This window comes from Ursus americanus, chromosome 2, assembly GCF_024610735.1.
Source record: "Ursus americanus isolate L20-20 chromosome 2, mUrsAme1.1.p, whole genome shotgun sequence".
NCBI classification, from domain to species: domain Eukaryota; kingdom Metazoa; phylum Chordata; class Mammalia; order Carnivora; family Ursidae; genus Ursus; species Ursus americanus.
This window is the reverse complement of record NC_142128.1, coordinates 21881009-21908758: the sequence shown is the minus strand read 5'-3', so window position 1 is coordinate 21908758 and position 27750 is coordinate 21881009. Positions and strand designations below refer to the sequence as shown.

At 49.0% G+C, this 27750-nt stretch overlaps 2 protein-coding genes across 4 annotated transcripts in view; both read right to left on the bottom strand.

The window, feature by feature from the left end:
- The window catches only part of GGA2 (golgi associated, gamma adaptin ear containing, ARF binding protein 2), a 44859-nt gene extending 36844 nt beyond the window's left edge, over positions 1–8015 (bottom strand). Inside the window, exon 1 of the mRNA XM_045776406.2 lies at positions 7890–8015. The gene's annotated coding sequence lies outside the window, so the exon portion shown is untranslated. The remainder of the gene's footprint in view (positions 1–7889) is intronic.
- On the bottom strand, positions 94–27649 carry EARS2 (glutamyl-tRNA synthetase 2, mitochondrial). Of its 3 annotated transcripts, none has more exons than XR_015727612.1 (10): positions 27492–27649; positions 24906–25061; positions 21188–21377; positions 17823–18295; positions 16592–16700; positions 13916–14069; positions 13661–13791; positions 8726–8861; positions 7451–8269; positions 94–7360 (listed from the first exon to the last, which is right to left on the bottom strand). XR_015727612.1 is itself a non-coding variant. In XM_045776407.2 (9 exons), the coding sequence occupies exons 1-9, from the start codon at positions 27628–27630 to the stop codon at positions 8186–8188; spliced, it is 1572 nt and encodes a 523-aa protein (XP_045632363.1). In that variant the 5' UTR covers positions 27631–27649; the 3' UTR covers positions 94–8185. The 3 variants fall into 3 exon arrangements, 1 of the variants encoding a protein (XP_045632363.1); XR_015727614.1 differs by having other exon boundaries at positions 7890–8269; XM_045776407.2 differs by having other exon boundaries at positions 94–8269.
- Between the last annotated feature and the right edge of the window lie 101 nt (positions 27650–27750).

Genomic DNA, 27750 nt, shown 5'->3' with positions numbered 1-27750 from the left:
TGTGAGGAACCAAACCTGATCTGTTTGCGACCCTCAGAGCCAGGGGCTCTTACACGAGTAACATCCCTGCCCCAAGTAAACACACAATCGAAGTGAAGTAACCACGATTGTGGCTATCTCAGTTTCAAAATAAGTCTAGCCACAGACGTCTCCGTCTGACAGACTGCTGCCCAAAGCACCCTTCTACATAGAAACTGTCATGAAAGGGTTCTGAACCACAAGTGACTGAAGTGCTTACTGTCTGCCAGCCTCTGCAACAAACCTTTCACGGTTGTTACCCGTCTTGGTCAACTTGCGCTGCTGTAACAGAATACCCAGACTTGGTGGCCTAAACAACAAGACATTTTCCCACAGGTCTGGAAGCTGGGAAGTCCAAGATAAAGTGTTGCAGATTGGGTCCCTGGTAAGACCCCAATTCCTGGTTTGCAGAGGACTGCCATCTTGCTGTGTGCTTCCAAGGGGGCTGGTAGGTAGGGAGAAAGAGAGCATGCACTGTGGTCTCTTCTCTTATAAAGATACTAATCTCTTCATGAGGGCGCCACCCTTGTGACCACATCTGAACCGAATTAACTCCCAAAGTCCCACCTCCAAATACCATCGCATAGGGGCTTAGAGCTTCAACATATGAACTTCAGCAGACAGCTTCCACCCAGAACATTATTCATATAGGGGTAATTTTGTTTTTCAAAGAAACTGCATCATCTATAGCGTACCCTTTTGTGTTCTCTTTTTTTGGTTCTTTGGGAATTATGCTACATCTCTGTTAACTGTAGATAACTGAAAGCAATTAAAAATTATTCTTGTCTACAGGCACGCAAATGAATTTTCCTGGGAGGATACAACTGGCTCCATGTGGAAAAACCAGTTTGTCTCCATTTGCACGTTCATTTCAATATTCCTGATCTATAAATGTGTCTGTACTGTGGATTCTCCTTTGAACTGGTTGTAACATCTCCTCAGTGTCTTCACTAATGAGTCAAATAAAATCTGTAACACATGTTCATCTCTTGAAAATTCTAAACAGCTGGGTTACTAGAGCTGGGTTTCCTCATTGCAACAAATGTCTGGAGGAGACTGGAGACTGCACCCTATAGAGCGGTATAAGCTCTCCATTGACCAGGGACCGTCCATCACTTCCTAGATAATTCTTACACCTGGCTTACCTTACTGATTTTAAGCAACCACACTCATTCAACATTTTGACTTGCGGATCAGTTTTCCAATGGGCCTTTGTTAGGATCACCTGGAGGGCTTGTTAAAACGCATCATGCAGGGCCCAACCCACACAGTTCCTAATTCTGTAGGACTGGGGGAAGCCCAAGAATATGTCTTTCTCATTAGTCTCCAGGCAATGCTGAGGCCGCTGGCCTAGGGACCACAACAGAAAGATACAAAGATAAGTGGGCAGTAAGGAAGTGGATTGGGAGTTCAGGGCAGCCAGTGGGTTCAAACACCATCGAACTTCTGGCACTTTATAGATGAAAAATAATTATTGGTGGAACCAGAATCTTCTGGCTCTCCCTATCTAGCTCTAAGCACCAAATGGGAGCTAATTGTACCTTGAGTCCTTTCTTTTGTATGCCCTGTTACCTCAGCCTGGAAGGACCTCCCTCTGCTGTCAAACTACCTCAGTGTGGGGCTGCCAGATTTAGCCAATAAAAATAGAGGAAGCCCAGTTAAATCTGAATTTCAGACACACAAATAATTTCTTAACACAAGTATATCCCAAATATTGTCTGGGACATACTTATACTAAAACAATTACTATTTATCTGAAATTGAAATCAAAAGGCAAAACCCAACGCCTTCTAAAGAAAGTGTTCCCCGACTGGCTCCCCCCGCCCACCACCCAGGGATTCCATATCCCTGTAGCAATTTCATTGCCTCTCCACCATCAGCTCCACACCTGTATTACTGTAATTGTCAGTCTCACGTGGGACTCTCATCTCTTTGAGGTGGGGGACCTTCTCTTTTTTTTAAAGTTTAACAAATAAATGTAAATACACGGGGCACCTGGGTGGCTCAGTCGGTTAAGCACCTGCCTTTGGCTAGGTCATGATCCCAGGGTCCTGGGATCAAGCCCCACATCAGGCTCCCTACTCAGCGAGTAGCCTGCTTCTCTCTCTCCCCCTGCTCATGCTCTCCCTCTAGCTATCTCTGTCTCAAGTAAAAATAAATAAAAATCTTTTTTAAAAAAAAATGTAAATACATACATAAATATATAAATGAGGGTGAGAAACACCTGTGGATTGAGCGTCTATAATTTTTTTAAGATTTTATTTATTTCAGAGAGTGAGCAAAAGAAACAGAGTGAGAGCGCGCATGAGCAGGTGAAAAGGGGGGCAGAGGGAGAAGCAAACTCCCCTCTGAGCAGGGAGCCCGATGTGGGACTCCATCCCAGGACCCTGGGATCACGACCTGAGCCAAAGGCAGATGCTTAACCGACTGAGCCCCCCAGGTGCCCCTGAGTGTCTATGATTAATGAGCCTTTATTATTCCTCTGCACATCCCCAGGCCTCAGAGGGCCTGGCACATAATAGGTATTTGTCAAATGAATGAATAAAGACAGGAGTGAATGGTCTCAGTTTAGAAGGGTTCTCCAGGTGATGAAAGCCTCCCCTCCTTGGCTGGGCTGTCCTACTGCCATCAGGATTGGGGGAGTGGTGGGAGGGGGCAGAGCTAAGGGGGGCTCTGGCCTAGAGGGAAAGGCCATGACCCTAACATTTGGCCCAGCTATGAAGGATAAGTTGGGAGATCCCCCAGGCCATGATAATGAGCATGAGTGCCAAGAAAAACGTATACTGCCTTCTAAATTAAAAAAACACGTTCATATCCGGTGATTCACTAATGAAAATAGTTACCACCAGTGATGTGAAGTTCCTGAACACTGCAGAGCAGCATTCTCGCTAAACATAGTGACTTCGGTGAGGCCAGCACCCGTGCGCTTGACTGCTCACCCTGACCATCCAATCCAATCAGAGGTGGATCTGGTCTTCGACTCCAGTGTCTCTGGGCAGCCACTATGTGTAGCAGAGCTGTTCTCAGCACCAGAGGTACGACGCTGAAGACAGGAGCCCCCATTCTCCTGGACTTTACTATCTGACACCAGCAAGTAACTGCCGAACTCCTTCCATACACAATTACTTATGCAATCAATTCCAATTGTGTGCTCAGGACAAGAGGGTGCTGATGATGAAAGACAACAGGAAGACCTCCTGGGAAGAAGTCAGAGGCTTCCCTGACGTGAGAGTGGAGCTTGAGATCTGACGGCTAGGAAGGAGGTGCCCAGGCAAAGCCAGAGAAGAGCGGGTGGACAGGTCTTCCAGTCACAGAGAACAGTAGTATGAAGGCAGGAAGGAGACGTGCCTGGGGACCTCAGGAAGGCGTATGTGGTTGGAGGCCAGGCAAGAGGGCACGTGAGGGGCTGTAAAGCGTGAAGTGCAGCTGGGGAGACAGACCAGGGTCAGGCTGTGATGAGGAAGCGTGGCTTCATCCGGACAACAAGCCTCCTTCATGCCTCATTTTCCGATCATCTCCTATCAGGGCTCCCTGCTTCTCGTCCGGTTCTGCTCAAATCTCTCAGCAGCAAAGCTACCAGGACGAGCTTTCAAATCATCCACAAATCCGATCATGATGCTTCCCTGCTCAAAACATTTCAATGGCTCCTCACCTTCCACCTCCTGAAGACTTAACTCCTGTCTTCACTGACGGAACCGCAGTTTGTTCAAGTGCCCAAGGCTCCCCTACCCAGCCATGTACCTCAGGGAAGAGCTGGCTCTGCCTGAGCTTTGACTGATCTATGAGGATGCCTCCCCCACTTCCCCAAAAGTTCAAGAATGGGGAAGTGAACCAGGGAAGGGTGCTTGGAGAAATGTTTCTTTGCATTTAGGGAGAGAGCTGCAAAAAGCCACTATCTCTGACAGCACATGAAGGAGGAAGTGCAGAGAGGCCCAACCACTTTAGCCAAGCCAATTGTCAGCACAGGAAACCAACCTAAGGCCATTGGCTGGGGCCAATACGGTAGAGATGGAAATGGGAAGACCCGGGGTCCTTACTGACGTCACTGAACGTTTAATTAACCAACCTGAGAGCCTGCCTTACCCCCTGAACTTCCTGTTACCGTGAAATACTAAATCTTATTTTAAGCTGGTTTTGAATCTGGGTTGTTTTGTTGTTGTTATTTGCATCAGATGGCACCCTGATATCCTTAACCTGGCAAAGAAGGGCCATTTGGGCAGGCACCTGGGTGGCTCAGTTGGTTAAATGTCTGCCTTCGGCTCAGGTCACGATCCCAGGGTCCTGGCATTGAGCCCCATTTGGGGAGGGGGGTGCGGGTGGGTGGTGGTGGTGGTCCCTGTTCAGCGGGGAGCCTGCCTCTCCCTCTGCCCCTCCCCCAGCTCATACACTTTCTCTGTCAAATAAATAAAAAGCTTAAAAAAAAAAAGAAGGGCCATTTGGAATTTCCCTCTGCCTGGTTTCTCAGCCACTTTTACACTCCCCCAACTCCTACCCTTAGTTCCAATCATGCTCACCTTTGTGAAGTTCTCCTTTCCTCTTTCTACGTGGAATACCCTTCCAACCCCCACAGACCTGGGAAACTCCTACTCATCCCTTAGAACCCTGTTCAAAGGTCACTTCATCTGTAAAGCCTTCTGGTACCCCTGAACAGATTGAAAGCCTCCCTCTCTGGACCCTATCACCCAGACGATCCTCACTTTCTAAGTATTCATCACTCTTGGTCCCTGGGAAGGTAGGAATTTTGTCATATGACAAATATATTAACTGATGAATAGATGACTTCCATTTGTCCCCACTCTCCACTTCAGAGTCTTTGTCCAAAGTCTGTCTCACAGAGGGACGCCTGGCTGGCTCAGTCAGTACAGCATGTGACTCTTAATCTTGGGGTTGTGGGTTCAGACCCCACACAGGGTATAGAGATTACTTAGAAATAAAATCTTAAAAAAAAAAAAAAAGGGGCTATGTGTCACAGATAGCTGGATTCAAAGCAAATTACAGGCCGCGGACCAGCCTGCTAACCACAATTGCAAATCTTGCAAAGCGATGCTGGGAAACTATTAGAATTTGGCAGTTAGACCAGCTGATGACTGCCACTTCTGAATTCACTGGTCTGACTGATGGGGCCCTTATTTCTTCCATAAGATCTTCACTTGATTCCCTACTATGTGTCAGGCAATAGACCAGGCACCATGGTTATAACCAAGAATGAGACAAACTACCTGTCTTAATCTTACATTCTTTAGAGTAAGGGAGGCAGGAAATACATACAAGCATGCTGTATAACTCGTATAGTAGTAGTATGTAGAAACAAATAAAGTAGGATAAAGGCAATGGGAATGAAATTCCAAACTTTGTTACAAGAACGATCATTTCTAGAAAAGATCCTCTCTGACACTAACAGAGAATGCGCTGAGGGGAAGGAACCACTCTCCCTACTCAGTACAGTGGGCCCCCCTGCAGCCACGATCCTATTGCGTGACTCTGTCCCACTGGCCACAGTCGACTGGACCACGGTAGACAGCTGACCCAAGTGAGGCCCATCAGATTCCTTCTGGGAATCTGGACATGGAATACTGGTTATCTAACTGGTAGTGTAGGATAAGAGAAAGGATTTGGATTTAAGGCTGGGGCAGTTGTTGGCCAAGTATAGAGAGAAAGAGAAAGCCGGCCTGGAGAGGGAAGACGAGGGGAGTGGACCCAGCTAAATGCTAGAGACTGTGGTCTCAGAGGGATAAAAGTGGGGTTCTTGGGTTCCAGTGGGTTTGCAGGTACTGATTCCAGTCTCTTGAAAGGTCCAGCTGGAAGTCCTCCTGTTTGGATCAGTCAGAGTCCTACCTCTTCCAATAAATTCCTTTTGCAGTTCAAATTAGTCTGAGTGTGCGGGCACCTGGGTGGCTCAGTTAAGCATCTGCCTTCAGCTCAGGTCCTGGGATCGAGCTTTGTGTTGGGCTCCCAGCTCAGCAGGGAGTCTGCTTCTCCCTCTCACCCTGCTCCTTCTCTCTCTCAAATAAATAAATGAAATCTTAAAAAAAAAAAAAAAAGTTAGTCTCAGTGTTTCTATGCTTTGCAATCAAGATCACCCTTCTAAGAATGAAAATACTGGTGGTGGTGATGATGGTAAGAGATAACACTGGTTAAGTGCCAGGCATTGTTTTAAAAATTTTCCACATAATATCTATTTTAATCCTTATACAATCTTTGAGACAGGAACCCTTGCCAGCCCCATTTTACAGATGAGGTAACTGAAGTACTGAAGTCACATGCTGAGTAGGTGGTAGAACTGGCTTTTGAGTCTAGCTAGCTGGCCTCCACGGCCTTTACCACTTCACTGTGCTCTCAGAAGTGCTGGGGGATGGGGCGCCTGGGTGGCACAGCGGTTAAGCGTCTGCCTTCGGCTCAGGGCGTGATCCTGGAGTCCTGGGATCGAGCCCCACGTCAGGCTCCTCTGCTGTGAGCCTGCTTCTTCCTCTCCCACTCCCCCTGCTTGTGTTCCCTCTCTCACTGACTGTCTCTATCTCTATCAAATATATAAATAAAATCTTAAAAAAAAAAAAAAAAAGAAGTGCTGGGGGATGGACTTGAGGTTATTTCCAATGCGTGGAGTCCCTTCACACACACCCACGGTACTGAGCAAAGCCCCCAGTCTGAAGACACAGCTCCCTCCAACTGAGGAAGTGGCAGCAGCTTTATCAACTCACGAGCCAGTTTCTCATAACCGTGCTTTGTGCTGTAGAAGCAGAGACCCTGATGTCACTCTGTAGCTAAGAGTTGGCTTGGACTCTGGGTTGTCATAAGACTGAGTTTAAATTCTTGCTTTGCCTCATACTATAACCTCAGGACAGTTCATTAACTCTTCTGAGGCTCAGTTTCCCTACTTATAACACAAATAAGAACACCTCTCTCATGGGGTTGTGGAAATCGAATGGGGATGGACCACTACAATGTTTCTCATTTGGAGGCTGGCTGCCACATGGGGAAAGTCTAGAAGCCCCAGTAGGGTCTTTAAAAAAAAAAATGTTTATTTTATTTATTCTTTTTCCAGTCTTTATAGACAGCCACCATCTTCCTTCCACTTTAGCCATTCCTGTTTACCCCATTAAGAACATCTATTTCGGGGCGCCTGGCTGGCTCAGTTGGAAGAGCATGCGACTCTTGATCTTGTGAATTCGAGCCCCATTTTGGGCACAGAAATTAAATAAAAAAATAAATAAAAAGAGCGTCTTATTTCAGAAACCTGTACACAAAGACTTACAAAAATGGACAGAAGAAGAGATGGATATGAAGAAAAAGGTGTAAAACAGGCAGGGCGAAGGTCTCCAGTCCAAGGACAAGGCCTGGAGAACTGGAAAAGAGAAAGAGATGACCTTTAGAGAAGGTGACATAAGATGCCCCAAGTGCAAGGACATAGAACAGTATGAAATGCAGTGCTCACCCTTGGCAGACGGTCACTTCTCCTCTTACAAGCCCCAGAAGGTGTGCTGTCCAGTTCAGCCCTGTGTGCGCCAGCCATTCTTCCCTGCTCCACATCCCAATGGGGCCCAAGGACCAAGACCCATGTGTCCAGGGAGCTGCCATGCTGTTAGGGGCTGACCTGCATCCCCTCAACACTCATGCTGAAGCCCTAACCCCCAGGACCTCAGAAGGGGACTGGATGTGGAGACAGGACCCCTAAAGGGGTTTGATAAAGTTACAACTGGGCCATTAGGGTGGGCCTTACTCCAACCTGACCCATGTCCTTATAAGAGGAGATGTGAACACCCAGAGAGATGCCAAGGACACACACCGAAGAAAGACCATGTGAGGACACAGAGAGAAGGTGGCCGTGGGCAAGGTAAGGAGAGAAGCCTTTGGGAAGCCGCATCTGCTGATACCTTGAGCTTGGACTTCCAGACTCCCGAATTTTGAGAAAACAATCTTCTGTTGTTTCAGCCACCTGTCTGGCAGTCTGAGCTGAACGCAAACCAGCCCCTAACCTGCGCCATGTAACGTGCTGTCCGAACCAGACACGAGGTGAGAAGAAGCCATAAATGTACTGTGTGCATCCGGAGACTTTCCACTCGGGTTCCTTCCACCGGTGGGCTCTAGGCCCCTCTGTTTCCTTCTGAAGGCAGTTTCCAGGACCGTCCAGGTTCCTAGGGACACCTCCACTGTCCTGCACATCTTCTCTCTAGCTGGAAAGCACCTTCTGTATTCGTTCCCGCACTTCCTTCGCTCCCAAGGACACCATCATCTCAGCTACAGGGGGGCCTTGCTAAGAATAAAAAGAGAAAACATTGCCTCATCGCCTTGAGCTGCCTAAAGAGCGAACGTCTAGCCTTGGTCCGCAGGCGCTTTGCCCCAGCCAACCCCAGTGCTGCCGCCTGCAGCCCAAGGGGCACAGTTAGCCTTCTATTGTCTTTACTTTCTGTGGCTGAGGCTGGCTGCCAGGAGCCGTGTTCCCGTGCTGATCCATCAACCGCCCCCATCAACCGCCAGCTCCATGCAGGTAGGGAGTGTGTTTCATTCACTGCTGTGCCCACTGTACCCGACATGGTGCCTGCACACAGTAGGTATTCCATAAATACTATTTGCTGAATGACTGAATGAAGGGAACAATCGTGTTTCATCTTTGTACCCCCAAACCAGAGCTTAGTGCTGGCCAGTGAATGTCAGCTGAATGGATGAATAAGGGGCTCCAGGGAACAGTCCGGCCCATCTGCCCACTTACCACCTGTCCGCTGAGGGCCATTCGGAGGAGCCGCATCACAGTACTGTGTTTGGTCCCTTCCAGACCTTCGGATACCTTCTTCAGTTCTCTATTCAGCATATCCCGAGTTAAGGTCGTACTGGGTCCTCCTAAAAGCCTAGGAAAGAGGGGCACCTGGCTGGCTCAGCTGGAAGAGCACGTGACTCTTAATCTCAGGGTCGTGAGTTCAAGCCCCATGTTGGGTGCAGAGATTACTAAAAAAGAAAATAAATAGTGGCGCCTGGGTATCTTAGTCGGTTAAACATCCGACACTTGATCTCAGCTCAGGTTTTGATCTTGGGGTTGTGAGTTCAATCCCCACATTGGGCTCCACGCTGGGCATGAAACCTACTTAAAAATAAATAAATAAATTAATTAAATAAATAAATAAATTAATTAATTAATTAAAAATAATAATAATAAAATAAATACATAACCTTAAAAAAATAAACAAAAGCCTAAAAGAGAGCCAGTCTATGGGGGCAAGTGGCAAGTAGGTGAGATGGAGAATTTGATAAGATTAATGGTCAGCTGTGACTGTTTAAGCCAGTATTCAAGCCTGCTTAGGGGAGAAGGGAGGGAAGGAAGATCTACTACCCCCTTCCCATCCAAGTTGAGGAAGAAAAACCACCAAGAGACCACATACACAGATAACCCAAGCACAACATAGGAAGACTTCATAATAAGAGTATTTACAAATTTCTTTCTCAGTGTTATGTGATCTCTATGCCTCAGTTTTCTCATCTGTAAAGCAGGGATAATAACACAGTCTCCACCTCACAGGGCTCTGCTGGGGCTAACTTAAAACTTGTCAGGCACTGAGTACACTGCCTGAACAGTCAGTACTCCAAAGTATTAGATCTCGTATTTCATTAAAAGATTAAATATTAGCTGACATTTATCATATCCAAGAGCTCAAAGACACTGCAAGAGAATCTAAAAACAACTTAGGAACAGGTTAGACATAGGATGGAAGAAGGAAGCCCTCTGGGAAATTACCTGAAATGCAGTGGACAGAAGACTGTTTGGGGGGTGGGGGGAAATGTAGCACAGGACAGGAAGAAAGATATCAGGAGACCCCAGCTCCCATAATAGCACTGCCACCAACTTGCTACCAACATTCTTTTTTTTTTTTTCAATTTTTAGGGCAGCAACCACGCTCTTGCACTCCCCCTTGCCTCCATTCTGGGACACAGCAAGATTTAGGCCTATCAGGTCGGCACATCCATGCTGGCCTTTATGAACTCCCCAGTGAAGTCACAGATGCCACCTTCCCAGTGGCCGGGAACCGCATCTTGCACAGCTGCATGAAGAGGTAGGTGACCCCGGCTTGCATGCACTCCCAGAAGGCCTTGTACTCAGCAGGCTGCTGCACTTGGACATGATGAAGTAGGGGAAGGAGGCCAGGGTGAAGCAGTTCCCAAAGTGGAAGAGGGTCACAGTGCCTGCTGCCCGGGGCCACCAGAGCACAGGTCTTGGTGTTAGCCGGCCTGGGGGCCCCTTCTTGTTACAACCATTCTTTGCTCATAAGTTGAAGCACTTAAGACCTAAAATCCAACAAGCCAGCCACTGCTCGCTGCTTTCCTGGCAGGCCAGCTGAGATTCTCTCTCACAAGTGCGCTCGAGTTTCAAGAGACTCCCCAGTCAGTTAGAGCTGGACTTGCCAAAAAATAGTAATAACAACTCTGAGTTGGAGCAAAGGACAGGAGCAGGGTGGGGTCGGTCTATTTTACCGCCCCTTCCCAGTTCCCTTCAGCTACTATGGAGACTCCAAACCAGAAATGCTGCGGAGGGGCTGGGGCTGGAGAGCTTCACCGGTGTGGATGAGCCACGATGCCGACTGTGATGCTGCCTGGGCGCTTTGTGAGAGGGCTATTGGCCCCGGGGCATTTAGAAGTAATGTGAAGAGACTGCCTCTTTGTACTGACAGATTCCCTCCCTAACCCTAGTATTTGAGCAACCGAGTTTCAATGGGAGGCAAAAGTAACCATTCTTATTGCATCGTTACCTGGGCCACATGATGACTGTTGTTTCCAAAATCCAGAAAATATAAAATGCAATGTGGGAAAAAACAGGTACTCTCCTCCACGTCACTGTGGGGAAGCAGGCTGCCAAGGATCTGGTGGAAGTGACAGGCCCCAGGTGGCCAACAATGGCAGCTCAGGACACATTAGAGCTGGCCCAGAGCTTGGCGTGGGCACAGAAGGGACTTCGAGAAATCTGGCGTCTCCAGAACGCTTGGGTGTCGGTTTTCCTGCCTTGAATGGGAGCCCCAGACTGTCTCTGAAATCTAACCCCGTGGCAGGTATGGGAAGTTAAGGCAATAGCCCCGGTGAATCAGAACTAAGAGCCCCTATGTTGGAATGCCCTAAATTAAGGGAGTATTGATAATAATGGCTCTTGGGAATTTACCCTGGAGATACACTTGCAAACCTGCTTAATGATGTCTATACTTGGCTATTCACTGTGGCATTGTTTGTAACGGCAAAATTTGGAAGCAGTCCAAATGTCTATCAATTGGAGATGAATTAAATAAGTTACGGTAAAGTGGTTTCATAATGGGATAGGTGCAGCTGTAGAAGAGAATGAGAACGCTCTCTAGGCACTGGGCAGATCCGCAGCTATCTTAAGTGAGACAGACAAACAAACCAAAGACACGGAACAGTGTTACTGATTTTTGTGTAAAAAAAAAAAAAAAAAGGACCATTTAGATTTAATTAAGAACAGTAGTAACGTACGGAGTGTTCTACAACTGGGCGGATGGGGAACAGGATAAAAATGGGTTTCCCAATTATCTACCTTTTTATTTTTTTTTTATTTTTTTTATTTTTAAAGATTTTATTTATTTATTTGACAGAGAGAGAGACAGCCAGCGAGAGAGGGAACACAAGCAGGGGGAGTGGGAGAGGAAGAAGCAGGCTCCCAGCGGAGGAGCCTGATGTGGGGCTCGATCCCAGAACCCCGGGATCACGCCCTGAGCCGAAGGCAGACGCTTAACGACTGAGCCACCCAGGCGCCCCAGCCAATTATCTACCTTTTTAAATACTTTCGAGGCTCTAAACCCAGGTTTGAGAGACTTGAATGTGTTTATAATCAAAATGTTAAATTCAAAATTTAAGAACTCCTCAGAATGGCGCCATATACACATACTGTTGAATACTCTGACATTATACAAAGGAAACTGCTAAGTGTGGTGCATTTCTGTTGGGGGCTGGAGTAGAACAGAAAACACACTTTTTTGCGAGAGACCTTCTTGTACCATTTGTATGATACTGTATCATTTGCCATGTACTTGTTTTCTTATCACTTCCAAATGTGTATTATAACAATATATTGAGGTTTCTAAGTATCAGCCACTGTCCAAGCACTTTGTACAGAGGAACATATGGCCTTGTAGGCCCAGCCTGCCTGGGTTTGAATCCCCGCTCCTCTAACTAATGATTTTAGACAAGTTACTTAGCCTCTCTGTGTCTCGATTTTCTCATCTACAAAATGGGGATATAACATTTTAACCTGATACTTCATTAGGTTGCTGTGAATTTAAGTGTGTATACACACACACACACACACACCCCACACACACGTACGATGTATACATACCTAACGTACAGAATATACAAAACAGCCCACTGCAGGCATGTGCACAGCAAATACTTATTACCTACTTTAATCTTCAAATAAAGGTGGGAGGAGGTAAGTAAAAAGGACATTGTGGGTTTTGCTGCCCAGCGTCCATCGGCCTTTCTCCTGATACCCCAAATCTCCTTGGGGAATCCCCTGGCTCCCAGTTTCAGCCCATGTGCCCCAGCTGGGGGTCCATTTAGAGCCCAGGAGATAAGCTAACCATGCTGGTTGGCACGTCACACTCCGCAGGCTTTGATGACTGGTTCAGAAAACGAGGCTAACGGAGCTCTGTCGGAGCTCATCTCAAGACACAGCTGAGGCTTTGTGGGGTTGGGGCAGTCTTACAACCAGAGCACAGATTATGAGAGAGGCTGTCAGCAGTCCCTTCTTATTCTTTCTCCCTTTCTGGATAAAATCTTTAGCCAGTCTCATGGCTACCAAGTTAAAAAAAATCTACATTTTCCAGACTCCCCTGTAGCTTGGTGTGGCCACCAAGACAGGTATTCTAGCCATCAGGATACAGGTGGAAACGAATGTGTAACTCTTAAGTCAGGTCCATAAGGGGAAGGAGCTTCCTACCCATCCCTCTTTCCTCCTTCCTCTTCTGGCTAAATTGTGGATAATCTGTGAGCCACTCTGCACTGTGTGGACAAGAGCAAAATCGAGGGACAGCAAAACCCTTGAGAACTGGGAAAAGCTCTTCAGCCCTGGACAGCCACTCCCATGTGGGTAAGTACTGTGGCTTCTGTTGTCTGGTAGAGAGTCCCACCCTCCACCCACCCAATGTGGGGTCCCTGCAGAAAAAGGAGCCGGCGTGGAGAAGTGTGGCTCAGAAAGTCAAAGGAACAGAGAGATAAAGTAGATCTTGGTGACACATTTTTGGCTCCTGCATGAGGCTGGGCCTACGCCAGCTTTGGTTGTTTTTCTGTTCCTGTCACGGTAAGAACTAGAGCGTCATCTCTACCTTAGAGACGAGGAAACGGGAGTTCAAAGAGCTGAAGTTGGCCACAGCGACGCGGTGTGGGCAGAACAACTGGGTAAGTGGCAGTATTGGGAGGGAACCCTGGGGGACCCAACCCCAAAGCCTAAATATGCTCCCCCTTCTGGGGAAGGTCTGGGCTCCTCTGGGGAAGGCCCCTGCCAAACAAAGCCAGTCAGCGCTCATTTTACCCAGACCCTCTTGCCAGCCATGGGGTGGTGCAGGGTTCCCACAGCCAGCCCTGGGGGAAGAGGGTCCCAGGAGGGAGAGGGAAGTCAGGTGCGGAGCCTTGAGCTTGGCCTGTAGGAACTCACCCCAGCACGCGCTTTGCAATCACATCCACCTTCTCCGAGATGGTGCCCAGCTGCGCTCGGCTCACTGCAGGGCGAGTCCACAGGTACGAGTGTGCTGGGGAGACCAGATCCTGCAGGCGGCAAACGTGACCCTGGGCGGGGGGGGGAAGAGGCAGTCACTGGATGGGCTGTGGACAGGGCTCGGACACACCAGGACAGGGAGTAATGGCGGCGCCATCCACTCCCGCAGTCTCCCGGAGCCCCCTGAGGCCACACCTGTCTCAGCAGGATGATCCTCTCCACGTAGGCTGGGTCCAGCACCTCCTTGTCTTGCAGCTGGCTCCCGAATGTCTCTTCCACCAGGGCCTGCAGCTTCCCCACCAGCCGACGCCTCTGGGTCTCGCTGCTCACCAGACGACAGAGGTGCAGCCTGTAAGAGAAGCCAAGGGACCGTCCTGACGTGGCATTGCCAGCCCACCCAAACCCTCTCTCCCCAGGGAAGTGGGGGCGGGGGTGGAAGAATGACACATTATGTGAGCTGCCCCCCCCCCACAGCCTAGAAACAGAATATACAGGAAAGGGATCTAGCCAAGGTCTGCAGCAGCCTGAGAGCCCCTAAGCAACCCAGAGAGATATCCTGTTTTCAGTGTTTCTAAAATTGTAGCTAACATTTTAAACTAAGAAGAGATCACATAAAAATAGAGATTTCTGGCTTCTCTCGGGAAATCTGAAGATCTGGCTGCAAAGGGCCTGCATTCCGCAGGCTTTGATGGCTAGCACAGAGTGGAGGCCACCCAGCTTACAGGCACAGTATGCTCCAGTCTGCCAGGCCCTCTGCTCCCCAGTGCCTCTCCTGGCCTGCTACCCTCCCCTGTGCTGCCGGCCTGGCCTCTACAGACACCTGAGTTTACAAGGCAGACTCTGCAAGGGTCTGCCTACTGACACAGCTTAAAGCATGGGGCTCTGGCACAAAGAGGCTGAGGTTAAGAATACGGATTTCTAGGATTTGAAGCCAGGGGACAGCTCAGAGGACAGAGCTGCTTGAATTCAGGGCTCACAGTTAAGAAGTTCAGGTTTTCTTATCAGTTCAACTGTTCTCCTTTCCAGAATTCTTCTAACTGCCCTGTTCCCTCTCTTTGGAAGCAGCATAGCCTCGAAGTAGGCCCTGTCAGTCCTCAGTCCCCTCCCTAGGCTGCCCTTACCCTGTCCCCAGCAATGTCAGAGGGACCCAAGAAGGAGAGGTACAGGGCCGAGGACCAATCTGTAGGGGCTTGGCCCTTGTCCCTGGCGTGGAAGGCAGGCAGCAGCGGTGGGTGAGTATCTCCTGGGCTCTGGAACCGGACAGGCCTGCAGATCAGACCAGCCCTGTGAGATGTCTGCAGCAAGTTACATGAACAGTCAGAGCCTCGGGATGCTCATTGATCATGCGGGGATGATGGGGGGTGTGGGGGGGGGCCTCCATCACAGGGTGCTGTGCAGGTTAAACGAGGGACCATCTGTAGAGCACAGAGCACAAGGTAGCTGGAGACGGGCAGGGAGTCAGAACAAAGCCTCCCATACATCAGCAGTGGAAGGAGGAGACCCTCTGGGAAGCTATCTACAGCACACAACTGTCCAAAAAACATAATGATTTTCTTAAAAAGGAATTAATACCACATGCTGAAACTGTTCCTAGGACTGCCGCAGCAGTGAGATGAGACAGTAGAAAGAAAGCAATCAAGAGACCCTAGTGGCCAAGCTTGAGATGACACGTGTCAGGTCCAGGGCCTGGGAGGCAGTAAGTGCTAGACAGACGGTAATTACTGTTACTACTCGCGTCACACCTCTAGTACTGCTGTGACAACTCCTATTACTACCTTTACTACTAGCACGGAAATAATCAGCAGTGGCTGGATACTAAAAACATCTAAACATGACAGCTTGGGCTGCATTAAACCCGTGGGTGTCAGTTCCAACACTGCATCTCCTCCCTGATTCACGGTGAGCAAAGCCCACCTCTACCTTCTTCTGGCTGCCCTCATGCTTCAGGGGGGACTGGAACGGGTCACCAAATATCTCCACATCCTGTCCCCATTTCCCTGAGATACTGGTTTCCCTACACTCAGTAAGGTAGGGTACAAGTTGCATTTGCTCTTGAATGCCCCATTCGAGAGATGCCTGCTGTTTACTGTGTGAACTTGGGCTAGCTATGGAACTGTCTGGGTTTCTGTGTATGCAAAACAGAATGGAGTCAGGCCACTGACCTCAGAGGTCTATGGGAGAAATAAATGAAGTAACGTGTTTAAGACACCTGCAGTCAATGTGAACTCTGGGCTCACACAAGTAAAGCACAGAAAGGAGCCTGTCCCCAGACCGGGGCTCAGGAGATGGCATCAAGGAGTCCCTTGTCCCTTAAGTACACATCTGTCCGCTGGCTTTACCACTGAGGCCCTTAGGTGTATATCTCAACAGTGATCTGAACCTAACTGGATTTAGAGGCGTGATGAAGAACTGCATGAAATGTACAACAGGCGCCACGAGACAGTGCTCATTCACTGTTGGCTGCAGAAGTAGGGGATGATTCCGAGATGAAGATGCCCCTTCTCCAGGCCGTGGTTAACAGAATCCAAGCCAGGGATGCCGGGACAATAATGACAAAAACAGCACCTACCATTTACTGAACACTTTCTACATGCCAGGGGCTGTGCAAAGTACTCTGATGCAACATTTAATTTCATTGAACTCTGAAGACAATTGCACAAGGTGGGTACTGTTATTAGCCCCATGTTCGAGAAGAGGAAATAGAGGCTCCAGGAGGTTAGGTGACTTACATGCTCTGTGTCAGGTCACAGAACCTTAGACGCCTGAGCCCACAGTCAAATCAGGTCCGTGTGACCCTCCGCCCTGGGGATGCATCTTCAGCAAGAAAGCCCTTTTCTACCAGTGCCCCACACCCCCAGGCTCCCCACTCACCTGTTGAATTCTGGGAGCTTCTCCAGGTCCAACAGGGCTGAGTGGCAGGTGATCCGGGTCAGGTCAAACTGTGTTATCAACTCTGGCAAGGTCCTGCCCATCTGGTTCTCTGCAAGTAGGCATGCCCAGCCTCAGCCCCTGCCTCTCCTTTCAATCACAACAGAGGCTGGATGAGCACGTCCTGGGTTCCCCATTCCATACCAACCAACAGGATTCAACTTCTAGCTCTTTCATAGATCAAGGGCCCGAATGAGCCTTCATTTGCAGAAAGGATTCTGCACTCAGAAAAAACAAGTTTGAAAACAATCAGGCTAAATGACCCTCACAATGACTCGAGCTGCAGGAATAGCATGCTCACAGTCTGGCTGTGCCCAGAGATTCTGATTCCACTGGTTTGGGACGCGGCCTGAGCATCAGTACGTTTTACGAGCCTCCCGGGTGATTCCAAGGCGCAGGCAGTGCTAAGAACTGCTGTGTTGGGAGCCCCTCCTCCTGAGCAGCAGCCCCGTCCCATACAGTCAGTGGGCATTGTGGTCAGGCCTGGGCCTCAAGGGAGCCTCTGCCATGTCTCTTACAGGCTGTGTGACTTTGTTAAGTCACTCAAACCCCTCCGAGCCTCTCCATCATCTTAGAAACAGCAGGGATAATAAATACCTCTTAAGGATACTTTAAAGAGTAAACCAGGTAAAAGCAGAATAAACAGTAAGCAGACGATCACTGCCACATTTTCAGAAATCCCCTCCACCAAGAGGTCATCCTAATTTGGTACTTCTTTAACCTCTGGGCTCTAAGTCTTGGGCCAAGGATAAAGGCACAGCTGGAATAAACTAGGCTCATAGTAATCTCAGTAATATTGTTGGAACCCATACTTGCCACAGTGGTAGTCACATAATTGTCATGATTATAAGGTCTATAATTTCCATGCTTACTGCAGGGCAGATACTTTGCTGGGTGCCTCATACTCATGAGCTCAGTGCATCCTAACCCTAAGAGGAAAACGCTTATCTCCATTTTACAGACGAGGAGGGTGAGGCTCAAAGACCATAATAAGCTCCTTAAGAGCACTGTTGTAGTCCCAGCCTTGGACACAATTTCTGGCTCAATAAACACAAGAATGAACTTGGGCAAGACTGCAGGTGGCACAGCCGGGGCTGAAGACTGGGTGGGCCTGAACCAAAGCCCTGCTCCTCACTGCTATGGTCCCACGGGGACCTCCCAGGTGGGTGGGTACCTGCAAACCCGGAGCCACAGTTAGTGATGATATCAAGCAAGGCATCTGGCAGGAAGTCAGCAGCTGCAAAATGCTCCAGGAAAATGTCCCCTTGCCTCTTGGACAGCTTGCTGCCATCCCTGTTGAGGAGCAGGGGCAGGTGGGCAAAGTGAGGTGGCTGCCAGCCCAGGGCCTGGTAGAGGAGCAGATGCTTGGAGGTGGAGACCAGCCACTCGGAGCCCCGCAACACGTGGCTGATGCCCATGTGGTGGTCGTCCACCACGCAGGCCAGGTGGTAGGTGGGGAAGCCATCGCTCTTCAGGATGACCGGGTCCCCCTCCACATGCGCCACCTCATGCCGATTCCAGCCATACACCAGGTCCTGGAAGGCCGGCGCTTCCCCCTCCAGGCGGAAGCGGATGGCAGGTTTGGGGCCTTTGGCTAGCTTCTGGGCCACCTGCCCATGGCTCAAGTTCCGGCACCGATTGTCATACCTGTTGGGAAACAGAGCAGCATAGCAACTGGGGTACCAAAGACAGATGGGTTCCGTCTTCATCTCTGATAATTAGATGACCTTGGCAAGTCATTTACTTCTCTAGCTCTTTTTCCAGTCTCAACCAGGGATAAGAAGAGGGATATATCAATAAACCAAGTGAGATAACAGCATGGCAAGACACTTAATGCCTACCTGCCAGCCTGTCCCTCTTCTTCGTTAGCAAGGAAATGGCAAAATGCCGAGTCCCAGGGGTTGAATCACAGCTGGTATAGCCGATCATGCAATCTCTTTACCTTATGCCAGCAACTGGCCCAGGTAGGACCACTCTCCTCACTGAGACTCAAAGAAAAGTCTGCTTGGGGGCAGGGGAGAGTTAGGGTCCTGGGAAAGATTTTCTCTCCAATTGAGAGTGAAAGAGCCACCAGAGGAAAACCCCCCGTTTTATACCCTGCCTTCTCCTGTGCTCTTCAGCTGTTGTCCTAGGAGGACAGAATGCTTGGAGCCACCGCAGCCACTTGCAATGGATGTGGGGTGGGGCAAGGGAGGCAGGGAGGAGCCAAAACAGAGCCCTGATGTCTTGAAGCTGCTGGTTTTATCCTTGGGTCTCTCATCCCCAGACTTTCTTTCCTTTTTTTTTTTTTTTTTTTGCAATAAGATGGGTTTTACTAAGCATGGAGACAGGACCCATGGGCAGAAAGAGCTGCTGCCTCACCTCCAGATTTCTGCAGAGTACATGGTAAATGTCTCTGGGATTATGCCCTGGCTACTCCAAATATGGTCTGTTAACCACCCCCCCACCACCCAGCAGCAGCCCCACCAGGGAGCCGGTCCGAAATGCGCCATCTCAGGCCCCACCCCAGACCTGGTGGATCTGAATCTGCATGTTAACTAGATCCCCAGGTGAGCTGCCTGCACATGAAAGTACGAGAAGCTCTGGCTTGTCCCCCATTTTTGAAATTCTTTATTTTTTTTTAAGTAAACTCTACCCCCAACATGGGGCTTGAACTCACAACCCTGAGATGAAGAGTCGCATGCTCCACCGACTAAGCCAGCCCCTGGTTTGGCCCTTTCCCACAGGGCATTCCATTACTTGCTCCCCAAAGCATCCTGATACCAAATGTAAAGCTTGAAAACATACTCCTTAACACAGAGCTAAGTGTTCAATTAGTAAATGGCTGGGTGAATTCCACGACAGAACTTGACCATAATTTTAAAAAAAGAACCTTCTGCCAACAGACAAGTGGACTGTTTATAATAAAAGAACAATTCTGCAATGAATGTCAAGACCTCATACAAACATCCAGCCCTTGTCCAAACAGTTCGTTTAAACTGGAACACAGGGCGGCACTTGGCTGGCTCGGTCAGAAGACCATATGACTCTTGATCTCGAGGTTGTGAATTCAAGCCCCACGTTGGGCATACAGATTGTTTAAATAAACTTTTAAAAAGTTTTTAAAATTCTTTAAAAATAGGGGCACTTGTATGGCTCAGCTGGTTAAGCATCTCTCGATTTCGGCTCAGGTCGTGATCTCAAGGTCATGAGACTGAGCCCCACACTGGGCTTCGTGCTCATCGTGGAGCCTGCTTGGGATTCTCTCTCCCCCACTGCCCGTTCACCCAGCCCCCATGTTCACACAACCGCGCTCTCTCTCTCAAAAAAACCCAAAAAAACAAAAAAAAAAACAAAAAAATAAATAAAATTCTTTAAAAATAAATAAATAAATAACTGGAACCCAGACGTCCTAACACCACTGCTGATAGGAAGCAAGGTGGTCAGGGCCACAGGGCAGTGTCTATCAAAGCTCCAAACTGGCCCTGCATTTCCACATCTAGGAAGGTCTCCAACAAACGCCCCGCACATGTGTACAATGAGGTATGTCAATGTGATCCACCCCAGCTCTTTTGCTGTAACTACAGATTAGAAATGGCAGAAAGATTCATTAGTAAGAAACTGGTTAAGGGCTGGTCCATTTGTACCATGGAATATTGTGCAAGTCTAAGAAAAATCTATGGGCCAGTACAGACTTGGTCTCCTCAAGACGGTAAGTGGGAACGGTAGGTTGCGTAGTCTGCATATTGCGTGGGGCTGCTGGAATGGTGGAGAAGAGAAACAATACACATTTCTCGGGGTCTGCGCTGAATGTCTCTGGAGGAGACCTAAGAAGATTCTAACAGCATTTATCTATGATGAGGGAAATCGAGTGGCCAGAGTCAAGGTTAGGAAAGATCTTTCTATATATATCTCTCTGGACCTAAAAACATTTTACTTCATCAGAACAACCAATAATTGAAATGACATGTTAGTACTGCCCCAGAGCCATTGTGCCAGGCAGCTCCGACGTGGCCCCAGTGATCCCTGCCTCCGGGGTTTCTGCCCCCAGGGCATCCCCTCCCTGGAGCGTGGGCTGGACCCAGTGGCTTCCTTCTTATGAACAGAATGCAGCAGAAGTGATGAGATGTCACTTCCTCGATTTGGTTATGAAAAGACTCTGGCTTCTGTCTTGCTTGTTTGCTTTTGCTTTCCATCTGGCTCACTCACAGCGAAGACAGCTGCTGTGCTGGGAGCTGCCCTGTGCACAGGCCCGCGTGGCAAGGAGCTGGTGTCTCCAGGCAACAGCCAGTGTGGCCCGAGGTCTGCCAACAGCCTCATGAGAGAAATGGAAGCCGATCTTCCACAAACCAAGCCTGAAGAAAACCACAAACCTGGCCAAAACCTTGACTGCAGCTTTGCGTGAGGCCCTGAGCCGAGGGAGCCGGCTAGGCCATGTCCAGGCTGCTGACCCACAGAGGCCGTGCGGTGACCACAGTCTGGGGGTGATTTGTTATGGAGCAACAGCCCAGGGACACATGTAACTTTAGGGATGCAGCCTCGATAGGCCGGGGCTCTCACCGGGGCGTCTGGTGGTTCCTCAGGGCCTCCTTCTTCAGGAGCTCCAGCCGCTGTGGTGAACAGAAGCAGGGGTAAGCGGCGCCGGACTCCAGCAGCGCTTCTGTGGCCTGGGCGTAGAGCTCGAGCCGCTGGGATTGCTGGTAGGGCCCAGCAGGACCTCCCCGGCGGGGGCTCTCATCAGGCGGGATACCTGCGACACAGCAAGAGACCATGATCACCAAATATTAAAAACGAAGATAATCACAACACTGGTTCCCGGGCACTGTTTATGTGCTGTTGGTACACAGTAAAGTTTGTAATCCTCACAACATTCCTCAAGCTCATTACTATTTCGATTTCCCTTTTACAAGTAAGTTGAAAGAGAGGCTAAGGGCCCAAGGTCATGGGGCCTGACGGAGAAAGAGTCAGGGAGGTGTGCTGCCTCTGCAGCCCACGCTCTCGACGGCACTTCCTCTCCACCCACCCCTTCCCCGGCGAGTGGGGGGAAGCCCAGGTCTGGAACAGCTGGCTCAGGAGAACAAAGCATGGTTCAGGGCACAGTCTGTCAGGCCCTGGCTGGACTCCGGGTCCTGCGCCTGGGTAGCTGTGACACGGGATCCTGAAGATGTGTGAGAGCTGCAGGGCCAAGCACCTGCCAGGCTGTTTTTACGTTCTGTGATCTCCACTAAGCCTCAGAACTGCCCTACCACGCAGATGTCATCCTGACGCCCATTCAGTAAGGACACTGAGGCACAGACGGGCTCCGTTCCCTCACTTGGCCAAGGACAAGGGGTGCAACTGCATTGGAACCCAGGCTAGCAGGCCCCAGAATCCAGCCTTTAACCACTCATCGTACTGCCTCAGCATCCGCTCCTGCGAAGCGGAGCTGACGGTCCACGTGCGGGGCAGCAGCGAGAACTGGACACATCAGCACTTACACAGCACTCAGCGTGAGGCTCACCGGCAGAACCGCCACACTGGGTGCTGTGAAATGAAATGTGACCTGTTCTAAGTCACAGCCCCAACCCAAGGTCCCTTTTCCTCAGGTCACAAAGGACAGATGTAACCAATAAACACTTCCCCTACAGACAGAAGGGACACAGGTGAGCCGGATGGTGGTGTTTCTGCCCTCAAATCGCTTTCCAGTGAGTTAGGAAGGTAGGGACATGATTAATCCTGCATACCCAACATTAATACAGGCTCTGCAGGCAGACAGGCCTGGGTTCGCACGCACTGGCCTGCTCCGAGGCCTTGAGCAAGTCACCTTTCAGAGCTTCCATTTCTTTGTTGCAAGTAAGAACTCTCCTGGGCGTCACCATGACGTCAGCACGATACAACACAGGTGAAGTGCTCAGTGCACTGTCCCCTAAGTGCTAGGCCCTCAGCCAGTTTGGGCTGTGATCATGATCCTTCAGCTCCCTCTCCCACTGGGTCTCTATTTCTTCATTTGTCAGAAAAGACAGTGGCTCAGGTACATTTGGGAGCCCCTTCCTGGCCAAACCTTAACACGTTCAGCACTTGAAACACCCCAGGGTTTAAGGGTGATCCCACTAGGGGAACTGAAAATGTATGTTCACGTATAAACTAGTATAGAAGTGTTCATAGCAGTTCCATTCACTGGAGTCAAAAAAGTGGGGCACCCGGGTAGCTCAGTCAGTGACGCGTCCGACTCTTCATTTCGGCTCAGGTCATGATCTCAGGGTCCTGAAATCAAGCCCCACATCAGGGTCCATGCTCAGCAGGGAGTCTGCTTGAGATTCTCTCTTTCCCTCTGCCCCTCCCTAAAATAAATAAATCTTAAAAAAAAAAAAAAAGACTCAAAAAAGTGGAAAGAATCCAAATGCCCATCCACTGATGAACGGAAGGTGGTATCTCCATCTAGTGAACAGTATTTGGTCACAAAATGGGATGAACTATTGACACATGTTACAGCACAGAACCCCTCTGCTAAGTAAAAGACAGTCACTAAAGGTACATATTATCCGATTCCATTTATCTGAGATGTCTGCAATAGGCACACCACACAGACAGAAAGTAGACTAGCAACTGCCAGGGGCTAGAAGGAAGCAGGAATAGGAAGTAACTGCTGATAGGTACAGGGTTTTGTTTCGGGAGAACAGAAATGTTCTGAAATTGGATGGTGGTGATGGCTGGCATCATAGTGAATACACTAAAAACCACTGATTTGTACACTTTGAAATGGTGAATTACCTATCAGGTGAATTATATGTCAATTACCAAAAAAAAAAAAAAAAAAAAAAACCCACAAAACCAAAAACCAAAAACCAAAACACACAGGATGACTCCTGAAGCAGGAAGCTATAGAAGTCAGCTGCCCCTCTGCCTCACCACAGAGCTGGTGGGGGGAATTCTGCTAAGGGGCCGCAGGCCGCATTCACACGGCCTCAACAGGGGCTCCGACGGTGGGACTTCTTCATCACTGTACCGCTCGTGCCTAGTCCAGTGCCTGACAGTAGCAGGCCCTCCCGGAAATCCAAGTGCTCAGCCTGGCCTGCCTGGCACTATGTGGTTTAGCTCTGGCCAACCCGTCTTCACATCTGCAGTCCCTCTGCTTTGGGTCACTGTGCTTGGGACACGCCGGCATCTTCGCTGCTTCTCTAACACATCCTACACTTTCCTGCAGCAGGGCCTTCCTATCTCCTCTTCCCTCTGCTTTTGAACAGCCTTCGCCCAGGTAACCACGGGGCTGGCCCTTCACTGTGCAATCTGCTTTCAGGTCACCTCCTCTGAGAAGACCACCTTGTCTGAAAGAGGATCCTTCCCTGCCAGTTCTCTAACCTGTCACCCTTGTCTCCACAGCACTCATCAATGCGTAATGTTACAGGGAGAATGAACGAATCTGTTCATCTGTCCTCCCCTACTTACTGGGCACTGGGTCTCTGTTCAATGGTGGAACAGGACCTTCATTACAGTAAGTGATCTTCGTGAATCACTTCCTTTATCCAACTAATCTTGACTAAGCATCTGCTATAATGTTCCATGACAGAAGGTACAAATGAAATCAGTTTTTGCCCTTTGGGAACCCAAAGTCTCGTTAATAACCTACCTGAGATTAAGATACACATCTCATAAAAGTCTTGGTATTTTGGTATTTTTCCTTGGGGAGCTTAACTGGTTATACCTGTCCTGACAGGTAGGCGACTGTTGACCCAGGGAACACGCATTCCTCCTTGTCTTTGAGGAGTTTAGGAGGCCTCTGGATTAAACGTCCCACAAGACTGACTTTAGAGGCTACACACATTTTGTTTGGCTCACACAATGTGGTTTAAAAAAAAAAAAATCTGGGCTCAAATTTAACAATGGGAAGTATTCATAAAAAAAAAATAGTAATGAAAACCTGGATTTCTGGCTCCTATGGGAAGTGAGATTGAACATGGGTTCCCACATGGGAACTGGGGGCTGGAGCTTTCTCCTGCTCACTACAGGCCTAGTCTCTCCAGTTCCCTCTTATTCTTGGCCTGTGTTTCCCGTCTGCTCCCAAGAGGACCTGACCTGAGATTCTAAGGTAAGAACAGGAACCTCAAAACGGCCTTGGAGCCTTTCCTCAGGGAGCTTCATCATGTTTTGGGAAGGCACGTGCCACCAGAGGCAGCACAAATGTACCCATCTCTCCACAAAGTCCTCGTTCTCCATCTTGGGGCCCATGAGAAGACCTACAGGTTCCTTTCCCTGCTCTCTCTTTCCCCTTGGAGAAGGGTCCTTCCCTGGCCTGCCTCACCTGCCCACTCCAGCATGTCCTCAATATTGTCCGCTGCCCCAGGCACAAGGCGGGTCTGATCCGTGTCCTCCAGCCTGAGGATGAAGCTCCCTTGGTGCTTCTTGGCAAAGATATAGTTGTACAAGGCAGTGCGGAGACCGCCCAGGTGCAAGAAGCCTGGGAAAAGAAGAGAACAGCTCAGACAAGACAAGGAAGATGAATGGACATGCCTTGGCCAAGAGGCAAACAAGCCCTGCTTGTAACAGGATGCCCCAGGGAGTATCAAAGCTCAAGAAACAGCTACCCCGTCCCCTCTTTCCAGCCAGGACCCAGAGAGACGGCCACAGAGGATGGGAATGGTCCGTTCATTTAGCCCCTTATCCTGGAAGCAGAAGACCACCCACGTTTTAGAGCGTATAATGTTGTAAAAAAGACTCCAACTCTCCCCAGCTGCACCCACTGTTCTATTTTGAGATTTGCCTCAAGGCCAAGTTTTCACCCAAATGAGGCCAAGCAGAGGATTATCCACGCAAGCCATATCACACATGCACTTAATGGGTGCAAATTCAGGGATGTGCTTGGGTAGAAAAAAAAGGTATTACAAACTGAAGATACCATACAATTACATTTTGCATATACTCTCTGATTTTCACCTGAAGTTTTGGCTTTAAACACTACCCAAAAGTAATACTTGATTCCACTATATTTCTCTTCACCTGAGTTCAAACTCCTAAGATTTTACCTTTCCATCATTCCTAACAGCTTAAAATGAAGCATTTTCCCATTTCCGCTTATCCTGTCTTCTTTGGTCCAGGCCACGGCCCTGTCCCCACGATAAGCTTCTCTACATCTACAGGAACAGGACGCAGCACAGGACACAAAAAGCTCTTCTGTAGTCAGGCAGACTCCCGTTCAACACTGACTGTGACTTTCTGCTATTTATCGCAAGGCCACCACAAAACCAGTAGTCCCCAAGATGGAAGACGGGGGTCCAGTAATTGAAAGCAAGATCTCTTAAATCAAATAAATCTGGATTTAAATTCTGCATCCATTTACTGGTTGCTATCTATCCCTTGGGCACTCTACTTCACTTGTCTGAGCTTCAATTTCATTGTGAGAGATTAAAAACAAAAAATAGAAACCTCCCTTACAGAGTTGTTGGGAGACTAAATGTTGATCAAACTACAGCTTTCCATTAATTTTAGCAATTAGTGATCTCAGTTGCTTGGTAATTCTTTTATCTGTCTATAGTCAACAGCCTTTTCCACATGCAAATCAGCAAGGAAAATGAGAACTATAATCATAATAGAGAATATTGTTTATTAAGCTCTAGGAGTACCAGACCTTGCTAAGTGCCTCAGCTGCATTAGCTCAAACCCATGAGGCAGGTACCATCACTAGCCCTGTTTGACAGAGGGTAAAACTCTGAAGCTCAGAAAGGTTATGCAATTTGCCCATGTCAAACCGCTGAGAAGTGGCAAAGCCCATAATCTGGACCAAGCCAATCTCAGGCCTTGGCACCTGCCTACTAAGAGTGCTCTGCAAAGCAAGGTGCAGGCCAGTACTGGTCTGCAAAATGTTGCCAGTTCACAACAAGTACAGAAATCGAGAATAAATGTTTAGAAACTTAACAGCAATTTGACAGAGTAATTTTTTATCTGATGAATCTAATAAAAATAAGCTCACGTTTTGTATGCTTTTAATATTTTTCCTTTTTACTAACTCATTTATATTGGTTCTAAAAAAATATTTATAATCAATTGGGAATTAAAAACCAGTCCTGTCACAATGGTTTGAGAAGCCCACTCTGCACTCTACTGCCTGCCAGGAAAGATCCTGTCACTCTGTGTAGCTGGGATCTTGCCACAAAGGAAGTCTTACATGTGGACCCTAAGGTTCAGAATGAGAGAGGCATGCTCAGTGTGGAGAGGGCAGAAGGTGGTCTCCCTGAGAAAAAAACCTGGGGAACTAGGGGGAAGGCCATGACAAGATCTCCACTAGGGTAAACAATGAGCCCCTGCCTCACTCTCTGGCTTGCTGAGCGCCAATACCACTAACCACAGGGCCTTTCCTTTGTACCTGCAAGTTCTTGTGCCCTTAAGGTTCCTCCTACAGGCTTCAGGGTGGCTAGCTTGTCTTTTGGTTCTCAGCTCAAACGATACGTCCTAAATAAGATCTTCTAGAGCTTCCTACCTAAACCCCAGCTCCCTACTCCGCTTCATTTCTCACATGACACATGTGACTGTCTAAAGGTACCGTTACTTTTACACGTTGTTTGTCGCGGCCACTACAGTGTATGCTTCTTGAGAATAGGAGCCATACGTTCCCGATGACCACTATATCCCAACGCCTAGAACGGTATCTAGTACACAGTTTGTATTCGATAATTTATTGAATACACGAATCAGAGACCTAAAGAGATGGTACACAAAGAACTTCCTGGCTATGTGAATAATTTCCGCTCGTGGACCTGCTTCTGCCTCTGTAAAATGGGGTCGCGCTGCCCGCCCAGGCTGACTCCACCGGAAGGGATTCGTTCGGGAACATTCGGGGGGCGGGCACGGGACGGTGGACATCGACCTGCAGCGTCACGTCCGCCAAGGTTACCTGTGGGACTGGGGGCGAACCGCACTCGCACCGCAGCCCCGGGATCGGTGCCCAGGCTAGCCTCGCGCCGTCCCACGGGGCGGCCCAAGGCCGCAGGGCGCCTCGCCGACTGCAGCAGCCTCTTCAGGAGCACCGCCATGTGGGATGGAAGCGCACACGTGGGCTTCCCCGTGCATCACTTCCGGGGGGCCTCTCCCAGCCAATCCGTTTCTGCCACAGAGGGCGCAGCCCCGCCCCTTAAAGGCGCAGGCCTCCTAAC

Coding starts and splice junctions, on each gene's coding strand:
- EARS2 (XM_045776407.2), bottom strand. CDS start 27,630: ATGGCGGTGCTCCTGAAGAGGCTGCTGCAGTCGGCGAGGCGCCCTGCG. Junction 16,701..17,822: donor CTGTGGCTCCGGGTTTGCAG/GTACCCACCCAC, acceptor GCCTACTTGCAG/AGAACCAGATGGGCAGGACC. Junction 8,270..8,725: donor TGGCCCTCAGCGGACAGGTG/GTAAGTGGGCAG, acceptor TTTTATTCTTAG/CAAGGCCCCCCTGTAGCTGA.